Below are 12,577 nucleotides of genomic sequence, written 5' to 3'. Positions count from 1 at the left end.
TTATGAAATAAATCACATAAAATTGATCTACAGTATTTATTTCTTGACTAATATGACACTTATTATATATAAGGCATAAAAATTCACGAACGAAGTGTCCAAAGAAAAGTATATAATATTTTGAAATGGATAATTTCAATAAAAATCTGTGTAATTATATTTGCCATTCTATTAATTAATATAAAAAGAATATTTTAAATGTATAAACAATATAAAATTATCTCTTATACATATTAATTCAAAATGGGATTATTGTATTTTAAGAATACTATAACACTGAATAAAAAAAACAAAAAATCTTGGATTTATAAATGTTGACTCATATAATTACACATGAAGCTTGATAAAAAAATACTTGGATTTTCTGACTTATATATTTTATGTATATATTTTAAAAAATGAATGAAAGATAAAGCATTTGCAGAAGAATGTAAATCTGTTTTTAAACATCTCCGTAGAAACATGAAATTAATATATTCTCTTCTTTAATAAAAGATATGTATTTTTTATATATTTATTGTTTTTTATATATCACAATAAAAAATATATAATTTAAATTAAATAATATTTATTTGCAGTTTTTAGAATGAATATTTTTTTATGTATTTTCGAATTACATCATGTATATTAGAAAATATATATATATATATATAATTATATAACAGATAAGAAAAGCCAACATGTGATATAATTTTAATAAAATGAAATTTTTATAAAATAGAAACAATAATACATGCAAATTTCTGCGTATAAATTTTTTTATCATAAAAATAATTTGATAATATTATTATTTGCAAAAATAATGTACTTTCTGAAGATAAAATATATTGCACAATATAAAAGAATATATATATATATATATATATATATATATATATATATATGTATCATGTTTCTCCTTAATATCCTTATAATATTGGACTTGAGTTTTCTTTAACAAGCAAACCTAAGTACAATATCATATGAAAAGATCATCCTTTTCTGATGCACGTCTAATTATAATATAATAATATGATATCCATTTAGATGCTTTATAATGCACAAATAAAAAACATACAACATGTGAAGAGAAATGATAAAAGTACAAACTCAGTAAATATTAATTTCCCTCTCTTTCATGTCTTTAAATAAATTTTGGCAATAAATGAAATTTGAAACTTTAAAAAATAAAAAAATTCATAAATATTCTAATTAAAAATAAAAAATTTAACTTTACATAACAAACTTAAATTTGCGAGGAAAAATGTTATGCATCCACTGAATTTTTAATCTATACATAATTAACAAGTGTATTTTTTAAAATTGTTTTTCTATATATTCATGGAAGTATACGAGACATTGTGGAAAATTTAATGACACACACATCCAAGTATAAAAACTTATGGTCCCAACAAGAATCTTATTTTACATTTTCATAAACATGTCAATGAAAAGATTACATGCCTTCATATCTCAATATATCTAATCAACATGGACAAATACGAAAGTTTTGCGTGTTTATAAACGCATAGAGAAGAGATTACACCGCAAGACATCTCAAATGTGCATAATCAACATAAACGAGCGCAAAATGCTGCTCTGTCCATCCATAAATACGCAAGTAGGAAATTTGCATTGATCGAAATCTCAATATGTTTAATCAACATTATTCAAATGACGGTTGTTACATATAACCACGGATATTACATTTCTGAAATGTGAACCTAATCTAAATAACACTAGAGTGAAATGCATAAACATTGTACATTTCTAAATTTCAAAACAAATTCATGAATACCTGTCATCACACGAGCCCGAGGAAAAAGTTACGTTGCCTAGAGAATCACAACGTCTCAACATATTGTTCTCGCGTATAAACGCCACTTGCGTACTCGTGGATATGACGACAAGAGATTACAACACCACGAGATTCCACATATGTATAATCAACCTTGACAAGCATGAGAATCTGCCATTGTGCGCATCCACGAAAGATGGATCACCGCGCGTCATTTCAATGTTCATTCGATGCTTCGAATCGGAGCACGACATCGGATACACGGAGGAGGAAAGAGAGGTTACGTGGATGCTCACGGGCACTCGTGCTGCCCGGGTGACGGGAAGCGCGCTCGCGCTCGCGTGCGCGCGCGCGCGCGCGGGCGCGAGCGAACGGACATCGGGAGATGCGATACGCGTGCGATACGTATATGCGTACTTACCGTGTGGCTACCATAGGGCCTAGGAAGGGTAATATTGCTGCCGGAGGTAGGGGTAGACACGGTGGTGGCGAGCCGCTGTGCTGTGTCCGCGCGACGAAGACGATGCGTAGACATGAGGCGGCACGGGACGCACCTCGTAGACTATGTCGCTCGTCGTACACACAGGTACCGCGCCGCACGCACTACGTTCACGCGCCGTCATCCGGCGATGGTGATTTAAAGCGGAGATGCGACGAAGGGACCGAGGGAAAAAAAACAAACTCGAGGGGTGACCCGGACTCGCGGCGACCTCGCAACACGCACGCATGCATGCACGACACCCTGATGGAGAGAGAGAGAGAGGATGATACACATACACGCGCGCGCACTCTCGTCGCCGGATATTCGTCGCGAGAATCTCCGGGAGGAAGCCGCACCAGGAAGGCGACGACGATGATGACGATGACGGCGGCGGCAGCGGTGGCGGATTAATATGGCCGTCCCTCGGTTGACACGGAGGCTCGGGTCGCGCGTAAAAGCGAGCGGCTGCAATAACGGTGACGACGGTTGCTCGTTGCCGCTAGCGCAACGGTAAGATGGCACGACGACGCAACGGCAACGCACAGCACTGGCAGTCTCGTCGTGGCACGCGCACGCATTTGTTTCACTCGCGGAGAAATCACCACGCACCACTCGCGATCACGATGACTCGGCTCAGCGCGACGCGAGACGTATCGCTCTCTCGTTCTCGCTCCTCTCTCTCTCTTCCTCGCGCTTTCTCTCTCTCTCTCTCTCTCTTTCTCGCCGGAGATTTTTTTCCACGCGCGGCCCGATGATGCTTCCGTCCGCTCGTTTCCGCACCGATTCCCTCTCGCGCACGTTCGGATCCTCCTCGCCGGTGAAGCGCGATCTCTTGTTTTCCTAACGTTAAACGTGCGCTTGATCGTTTTCGAGAGCTCACTAGCGATGGACACGTCGAATTTTCGGAACACTCGTTTCGTGTTTCTCTCTCTCTCTCTCTCTTTTTAGCTGGCTGTCCGTCTCTGTTTTTTTCTCCCTTCACTCTCGGCCCCCCTGGCCGCTCTGTCGTCGGCCACTGTCGGGCGCACCGATGGAACGAGATACCGTGCACGAGTAGCAGGAATCCACCGCACTCGATGGACGAACAGGCACCACCTTCACTCGCGTTATCGCACTCTCGTCCGTTCGTCGCCCGCGACGATGCTCGATGCACGACACGGTCCACACGACGCACGCGGACCCACACACGCACGCACGTTTACCTTTACGCTGCGCGAGGACGTGACGCGACCTCGGTACGAACGACAACGTCAACATCTCCACCGTACGCTTTCGTGGCGGCCATCTTTGTCGGAGATACGATGGCGAAACGCGGAACGAGGAACGCATGCGCATACATGGGTGTATGTGCGCGAGGGCGCTGCGCGCGATAACGAGAATGACACGCAGGGCTGTCACGAGCGTGGAGCGTGGCGACGCAAAAATATGTACGAAATAAATATGTATAAAAAATACGTATGAAATATACGACAACATATACAAAGCCCTTTCTCGTAAATCAATAAAATAATTATTATTGACGTGCAATTTATGTTGTTTCTTGTTATATCGTTTTTATAAAAATATAATTTGAACTCGAGGGAATCCAATTTTCCTATTTTTCTTAAAATTCCCCACGAAATTTTAAATCTTATATATACGTCACATAATTCTACATTTATATAAATTAAGTTGGTAAATTACGGAAAACCTTGTGTACAGCTGATCGTTCTTGATGCATCCCTGGAGGCACCGTACACACGCGCGTGTCACGTACGCGGACGTTGTGAAAGCACGCGATACCGGCTGGGATTTGCGAAGAGAGGGCGAAATGTGTGTACGCACAAGTGCACACGCACACACGTAACTGAGAGCGGCCATGCCAGTTGATGCCAGTCTGGTTGACCGAGCAATCTTGACAAAGGGAACGTGGAACCGGACCACCGACCGTCGTTCCGCGCGTTCAACGGGGAATTGTGGCGCTGCGTTTGTCTGTCTCGTGACCAATTGTATCGCTGGTAATGAAGGATTTACGCAACGAAACGTACACTTATTAATAAAAATTTTTAAATCATTCTGTACACAATTGTATCATTATTTATGTCAAAAATCAGTCAATCTATAAAATTAAAAAATTTCAAGCTAATTGTAAATTAAGGAGATTAGATGTATTTTTTAAATTGGTAATATGAGAAAAAAATTAATTTTAAACCCTATTTTCATCATATTAAAAATATAAATATATCATTATATATATCACAATCATAAATCATATCCCTTTTTTTGGTAAAAACATTTTTCTCGAAAGACATATGATATTTGTATGCATTGTAAAAATTGAAAAGATAATGAAAACTGATAAGATTTTTATTTGTTGTCAACGAGAGACAGTGGTTGACATGGATGATAAATGCAGATCTCTGGAAATATTTATCTTTTCATTATCTTTTTATTAAAAAAGTTATTTAGAAAATTATATTTTCTAGTTTTTAAAATGTTGAATTTATATTAAACTTATTAATATATTTTTTCATCTTTTGTTATTATATTCGGACTTTTCTTAGAGAGTTGTCTTCTAAATTTGTATATATAATTAATTTAAATTTTTAAATATAATTAATTTATTATTGCATTTTAAATATAATTAATTTAATTATTGCATGAAATTATTACCGTCACATAAAAGGGATTATTTGACATTCATAATTGTACTTAATATAACACACACACATATACATATATATATATATATATATATATATATATATATATATAATGTTAAAGAGAGACATGTTATTTTGTATAAGCACATTACTGAATTTAATAATATATAATATATATATATAATAATATATATTTAAAAATTTTTTTATAACAACTTTAATATCTCTTTTTTTTCTCTTTTTCTTTGGGAGTGTTGAATGGAATGTACAGTAGAAATAAAAAAAAATAGAATTAATCTGTGAAGATATTTTTATTTCCATTTGATGCTTTATAAGAGTAGTCCCAAAAATATTTTAATATTTCACTCTCGCTTGTGATTTGCAACAAATGTAAACGCATTTTTATACATGAAACATTAAATACATGTCAAATATAAAATTTCTTTAAGAAATAAATTTTTTTATATATTATACAAAAGTATTGTATAGACTTGCTTATAAAATATTTTTTTCTCATATATAAATTTTAAATATACTTTTATATATCTGCTTACAAAATATTAATTTTTTTCTCATATATAAATTTTAAATATATCTTTTGTATTCGATAGAATGGATCTTATTAATGGATCTTAGAAATAAATGCTTTTGCTGATTATACATACATTTGATATATTTTACCTTTTAGAACAAGGTTTGTGTAAAACTACTTAATTTTATTATTAGATTTTATTGTAGATATTTATAATAAAAATTGAAAAATTGAGCTTTATTAAAATTATCAGTTGAATGTATATATAATCATTGCTTTGTATGTTATAGGCATCTTACAGAAGATGGAATGTTTTATCACGTTACTCCATCAATGAGATTTGTGCTTTCAGAAAATAGAATATTATTTGTACATTTGTGTAGTTCTTCGCTGATCTAGCCAGCGATCTTCAGTTGCAGAATTAATATTTTACAATTTCCTGCACCGCTGTGACAATGTTATGGGCACTAATACCATAACTTTCGAGTAGCACTGTTGGAGGACCGGAACGTGGTACATTCGGCACCGCCAGCTTTTTCACTATTATATTTCTCTCCAAAGCGACAGCGGATTGGACCGCCTCTCCTAAACCTCCCTGCGGATAATGATCCTCGACGGTGATAATTCTGCCGCCAACCTCCTTTGCGTTCTTTATTATTGTTTGCGCATCAATGGGTTTGATTGTAAATGGATCGATAACGCGGATATTGACTCCATTTTTAGCCAATTCATCAGCAGCTTTAATTGCCTCGTGCAATGTCACACCGGCTCCGATCACAAGTACCTGATCATTCGCAGAAGACTTGATTATCTTAGCTTTACCAATGATCAGGGGTTCGTCATTCTTGTACAAAACGGCCGTAGCTGGGCGAGAAGTACGGATGAAACAGATGCCCTTGGTATTAGCTGCCAATTCCACGGCACGTTCCGTCGATACGGCATCGCTTGGATAAAAAATAGTTGAACCCGGGATCGCGCGAAACATTGCGATATCCTCCAAGCCCATCTGCGAAGGTCCATCTTCACCGATAGATACGCCACAATGCGAACCGACAAAGTTCACATTCGTCTGAGATATCGCACCCATACGGATCTGTAACATAAATTACGTTATATCTATATCTTTGTTTATGTTATTTTTTCATAATATGGTTTGTGCTTTACCTGATCGAAGGCACGCGTGAAGAATGTCGCAAAAGCGGACACAAACGCAATGGTACGATCTCTGCAAGCGGCACCGATCGCAACTCCCACGACATTCTGTTCGGCAATAAAACCTTCGATAAATCTAGTTGGGTCAACCGCCTTAATTTTGTCAGCATAAGTGGAATTCTTTGTATCACCATCTAAAGCTATAACACGAGGATTACTCTTCGCTAACTGAAAAAAATAATTGAAATGATTAAAAGATACATCTTGTATTTTAATGATAAACGTTGATATTAAAAGCTTACAAACCTTTGCAAGGCCTGTTCCATAAGCCAATCTGGTAGCTACTTGTTCACCTAATTTGTAATTTGGAGGTGAAGCTAATGTAATATTACTGATATTCACATTGGGTGCATCATCTACAAGTGGCTTTTGCGGATGCAACGCAGGAGGGCCAGGATTTTTCAAAAGTCCATTCAGATGCTGTATAGTTAAAAAAGTTGTATTAAAACTTAAAAAAATTATCTTATTAAATCCTCATAATGATAATTATTAATATTATAATAATAATGTACCTGAATAACTATATAATACTGTATAATAATAACTATATAATAATTATATAAACTGAATAATATAATATGTACCTGAATAACTTCATTTGCTTTATTACCCAAAGGTTTGCCATGCCAGTTTTCTAAATCTTCAATTTCCGGAAAGTATTTGCCTTTAAACGTTTTAGCTAAGATGGCAGTGGGACGTCCTTTTGTATTATGTGCTTCATGGAAGGCCTAAAATATATTATGTTTGCTAAATATTTCAATTTGCTTCGTGTAACTATAAAATTTACCTTAGCTAATTCTTCCACATCGTGACCATCCACAACTAAAGCATTGAAACCGAAGGCTTCTAATCTTTTGCGATAAACTTCCATATTGTGCTGCAACGAGGTTGGCTCGCTCTGTCCAAGACGATTGATGTCGAAAATGGCACAAAGATTATCTAACTTGTAGTAGGACGAAAAGTGAAGGGCTTCCCAGATGGAACCTTCTGCCGCTTCTCCATCGCCAATCAAACAGTATACACTAAAAGTAAATAATATATATTTTAATGAATATATATTAATTTTAGTAAATAAATTATATTGTATGAGATTTAAGAGTTGTTCGAATCTTCAGTATTTAGTTACATCTCTTTTTCTTTTACATACGTAAATATCATATATTATAGCTTATAGATAAAAGCGCTATAAGTTATTAGATATTATATATAGTTATTTAATAACCATACCGATAACTGGCCTTATCATAATTCTTTCCGACATAGGCCATGCCTGCAGCAACCGAGAGACCTTGTCCTAGTGAACCGGTTCCTACATCTACAAAATTAAGCCTCGGGGTAGGATGTCCTTCTAGATCGCTATCAAATTTTCTCAAATTCAATAACTCGCTGGATGGGAATAAGCCTGCTTCCGCCCATGCTGTAATAAAATATACAATAAAATATAAACATTAAGTATATTATAAAATAGTTTATTATATCAAAGATATATCAAGAAGTATTTACTAAAAAATTTTAATGACATTTTACAATAATAATAAATTTATAATAACTAATGTTACTGAATTTTTAAAAATCACATTTAATTTGATTAAAATATATTAAAATATTTAATTATTAATAACATATTTAATAATTTATCTAATTATATAAAAATATTTAATTATATTATATTAAAATTTATTTAATTATATTAATATATTAATATTAATATATTTAATTAATAATAATATATTTAATAATATATTTAATATATTCAACTAATGATTAAATATATCAAATTAATATTCATAAATATAATTGATTGGAAATCAATTTACCTGCATAGAGAATTGGAGCTGCATGGCCTTTACTGAGAACAAATCTATCACTACTTGGATCACGTGGTGCTGAGACTTTGTAACGCATTGTATGGAAGAAAAGAACAGACATAATTTCCGCCATTGATGAACATGATGTTGGATGCCTAAATGATAAATAAAAAATATATAATACAAATAAATTGTATGTATAGAGAAAGAAAGAAGGGATAGAGAAAATAAAATAAACATATAATGAATAATTTAAAACTTACATATAATATTAATATTAATTAAAACTTAAATTAATATTAATTAAAACTTAAATTTAAAACTTAAATATTTCAATTTTTTAATAATAAAATATTTTAATTAACGTTGCTTTGTTTTTAAGAAATTATTTTGTGCGCAATAATTCTGTTTATGTGGTCGAATAATATAATCGAATGAATGTTTTTCTAAAATTATTTACTATCGTGGCAAGGTCAGAATATCAAAGAGTATTATCAAAATATCATATCTTTGATGACCTTTGATGAAAGTCAAAGACATTATGATATCTAAAATAGTGATAAACATTTTCCTTATATAATGTATTACAAAATATATTTTCTAATCTTATTTGTTATAATTTCGTTTAAATGTGATTAACCATGTCTAATGAAACACTTTTAATTTATTTAAAAAATTTTTCTTCTTTAGAAATTATAATAAGAGAACAAAGAGAATTTGATAACAATTTATTACACATGTATAAATAAGATAGAATGTTTTATAATGTATATATTTTGTTTACTGAGATATTTCTGGAACTTGCCAGGTTGCAGAAAAATCGATTCTAGATTGATTGAAAAACGTTTTAAATGTTGATAATGATATTACATGATAATATTACATTTCGATAATATAACTTGTTTAATGCGGCTTAATAACACAATATTATCAAATATTAAAGATAAATTCGGGAGATTTGACGTTTACGGAGATGATATCCAGTTTAATGATTAATTATAATAATGATAATTATAAGCGTACCCGCTTTTTGAAGCTTCTGTTGCTCGCACACACTCGATACGTAGAGTATGGGCGATATCTTGGAGTTTTTCTATGCTTGTGTTTCGCACCATAGCGAACTAAATTATATTCACGTCTTTCTCTCTTGAAACTCTGTCGTCGACAACGAACGTTCGATCGCAACTGCCAACGAGAAGAGTTTCGGCAAACGAATCGACTGTGCGGATATCTCCCTACCTCTTCGACGCAATGACGATGCGTGTATAAAGGGTGTCCCGAAAGTTAACATATAACAAATAAAACGAAAAATCAGCGTCTTTTGATATTAAATTTTCCATGTTTTTCTATTCTGATATTTATTTTCATGACGTCAATTCTCTGTGATTTAAAATTGTCAATTTAAAAAAAAATACAAAAGTTTTATTTTTTCAAATTAACAAATTTTTCACATTTTAGATATTCACTCAGTAAGATAAATACAACTTTACATTACGTTAAAATGTTTGCCATACATAGTGTGCTTCTGCAATTTACATTTCTTCAGCAATTCAGATGTGTTTAATATTTTATAGTGTACACGTATCTTACGTAACGCGTTTTTTTATTATGTGCCTTTTTCATAAACAGAGAAATTAAATAATTTGATGATATTTATAGTAAATCCTAAATTTTTTACTTTTTTATATTACTTATAAAATTATGTTTTTTGCAAACTTATTGAGCAATTAGTATTTTACATATTTTGAGATATTGCCTTACCCCTTATAATTATTAAAATGTAATAAAATATCTAATAAAATTTGTCAATTTTTTTTATCAATATAGGCATTGTTCAAATTATGCGCGATAAAAAATGTTTGCTAATAAATTTGAACATGTATATTGTTATTACCATATTTTCTTCGCATGACCTCCACGTAATATAAGCGCATGATTCTTTTATTTTTGCATGCCAGTTTTTACAGTCGTCTGTATAAATTGAAAGATATCATAAAATGATAATTAAAATGAGAAAAAATGATTCTCCCATTACATTAAAAGTCGGTTCTCTTGAGATATACATAAACAATCATATTTTCTATGCTAGTATAAATGATTGAATGAGTTTAATATTTTACTAAGTTTATAATTAGAAATGTGTTTATTAAACTTAGCGCTGTGTAATAATTATATATAATTAGAGCAATCTAATATTTTTTTATATAGAATTTTGTATAGAATTTTATATAGAATTTTTATATAGAATTTTTTTATATAGAATTTTGTATGAAATAGTATACTGTATAAATTAATGAAATAATAAAAAACTTATTAATATAATAAAATTTCTTTAAACTTTGGCGAAATTGTAAAAACGCAAGTCACTGTATATATAAATAGCCCGAGTATCCATGTTGAAAGAGAAACTAATGAGCTAGCAATTTCTTAAATTAGATTGCTGTCATGGCACTTTAATAGCAGCGCGATAAAAAAAATATTATGTGAGTAAATTTTAATTTTTCCTTCCTTTTTTCCAGCCCTTTGTATAGTATAATCTAAAGTATATAACTAGGGAGAGATAGAGATAAGAAAAATATGTGTATGTGTGTGTGTGTGTATAAATAGATTATACATCTGACATACATAAATTCCTATTATAAATTAATAACACATAATATTTAAAAATAAGATAATAATAATAATAATAATAATAATATATATATATATATATATATATATATATATATATATACACGTATGTATATAGCGCGACTTTTTTATTTTTTATTACAAAATAAAAATTGAAATCGGTATATAAATGCAATAAATTTAATTATGTCTATATTGTTACAGAGAATAATTTACAATATTGTTCAATCGCGTTCTTTTTCGTTTCGAATAAATAGATATATAGAGATTATTTGTGTATGATAACAAAATATACATCTAAATTTAATAGATCGAAATTATAAATATTAATATTTATATGTGTATTTTAAAATTATTTTTTCCAAAAATGTTTTCATCCAATTTATCTTGTATATTTGAAAAACTTAATTTAAGATATCTACTTTTGTATAGAGAGAGTAATTTTTGATACAAACAAAATAATGCAGACAAAATAATTAAATATAAAGTCAACGATATCAAAAATCGAATGATCGAATTGAATGCTGAATCGACGATTGCATAATATTTGTATCTTGATCCCTATCAATTATGAATAATTATTACATTATATATAACTCGCGTGATGTTCTTATCAAGAATTGCGAGAATCAGGTCATAAACATGTATAAAAAGATATATATGTTTTGCTTGAATATTCCGTTTAATCTTTTTATAATCACATGTACGTGTTTCATTTAATTCTTATTATATTATTTTTTATTCTTTTATATTTTAATTTTTAGCTGCTTTTTTTTATAATTTTTCTTAATTTTAAAAGTCCTTTTTCAAAAGTCTGAAAGATGTTTATTGTACTCCAAAAAGTGTATAGTATCTAAAAGACATAATTTCTATTACGTCGATCAGTAATATCTGTATTCACGCGTGAATTTTCAATCTTGAAATTACATCATTATTGCATAATAAAATACGTTCTCGCTTATCATCATCCGACCGATAGTATTGCTGCTTATTAAGTAATCGCATTCCTCATTGTCGCCGGTTATAGCGGAAAAAAAACTTACCCAGATTTGCTGGCTTGCGTGGCCTCGATCGAATGAATTCTCAGCTTGTTCGCGATGTCCCGCAACTCTTGGATGGTCTTCAATTCCGGCTTATGGTAGTTCGCCATTTTTTTTATCCGCGTGCGTGCGTGCCTATGAAAATCTCGCAATTTTTCCGATGGCCTCCGCAAAAATGCAGCGAGCACGTGAACATGCAACAAGTAGATTCGCGCGAGCTGAGCGCGACCGACCGCGGCGCGATTGCAGTCGTGATGATCATAGAACAATAATTAATAGATTGCAGCAATAACTTCACACAATACCACATTAAAGGCTGTTTTACATGAAAAATCGAAATACAAAACATAATATAAGCACTTTGATGGTAAAAAGTAAATAATGTATATTCTACTAAATAACTAATATATTTATTATTGGCTCTTTAAAAATCAGTTCAAGATATTTATATTAT

General features: G+C 31.9%; 2 protein-coding genes across 3 annotated transcripts in view; both read right to left on the bottom strand.

Annotated features, from left to right (window-relative positions):
• LOC105255991 overlaps positions 1-3,120 on the bottom strand; it is a 61,955-nt gene extending 58,835 nt beyond the window's left edge. The window contains exon 1 of the mRNA XM_011265593.3: positions 2,199-3,120. Within this exon, the coding sequence (XP_011263895.2) occupies positions 2,199-2,312 (114 nt within the window). The 5' untranslated portion in view covers positions 2,313-3,120. The remainder of the gene's footprint in view (positions 1-2,198) is intronic.
• Positions 3,121-5,828: 2,708 nt separating this feature from the next.
• Positions 5,829-12,375, bottom strand: LOC105256014 (transketolase-like protein 2). Of its 2 annotated transcripts, none has more exons than XM_025414813.1 (8): positions 12,127-12,375; positions 8,462-8,607; positions 7,872-8,061; positions 7,432-7,666; positions 7,229-7,372; positions 6,891-7,064; positions 6,597-6,812; positions 5,829-6,525 (listed from the first exon to the last, which is right to left on the bottom strand). In XM_025414813.1, the coding sequence occupies exons 1-8, from the start codon at positions 12,231-12,233 to the stop codon at positions 5,854-5,856; spliced, it is 1,884 nt and encodes a 627-aa protein (XP_025270598.1). In that variant the 5' UTR covers positions 12,234-12,375; the 3' UTR covers positions 5,829-5,853. The 2 variants fall into 2 exon arrangements, with proteins under 2 accessions (XP_025270598.1, XP_025270599.1); XM_025414814.1 differs by lacking the exon at positions 12,127-12,375 and adding an exon at positions 9,476-9,711.
• Between the last annotated feature and the right edge of the window lie 202 nt (positions 12,376-12,577).

The sequence above is a fragment of the Camponotus floridanus genome, unplaced genomic scaffold, assembly GCF_003227725.1.
Source record: "Camponotus floridanus strain SB8 unplaced genomic scaffold, Cflo_v7.5 scaffold9, whole genome shotgun sequence".
Taxonomy (NCBI): domain Eukaryota; kingdom Metazoa; phylum Arthropoda; class Insecta; order Hymenoptera; family Formicidae; genus Camponotus; species Camponotus floridanus.
Note: the sequence above shows the minus strand (reverse complement) of the source record. Positions and strands in the feature narration are given on the sequence as shown.

Coding starts and splice junctions, on each gene's coding strand:
- LOC105256014 (XM_025414813.1), bottom strand. CDS start 12,233: ATGGCGAACTACCATAAGCCGGAATTGAAGACCATCCAAGAGTTGCGG. Junction 8,062..8,461: donor AGCTCCAATTCTCTATGCAG/GTAAATTGATTT, acceptor ATTTTATTACAG/CATGGGCGGAAGCAGGCTTA. Junction 7,373..7,431: donor ATGTGGAAGAATTAGCTAAG/GTAAATTTTATA, acceptor AATATATTTTAG/GCCTTCCATGAAGCACATAA.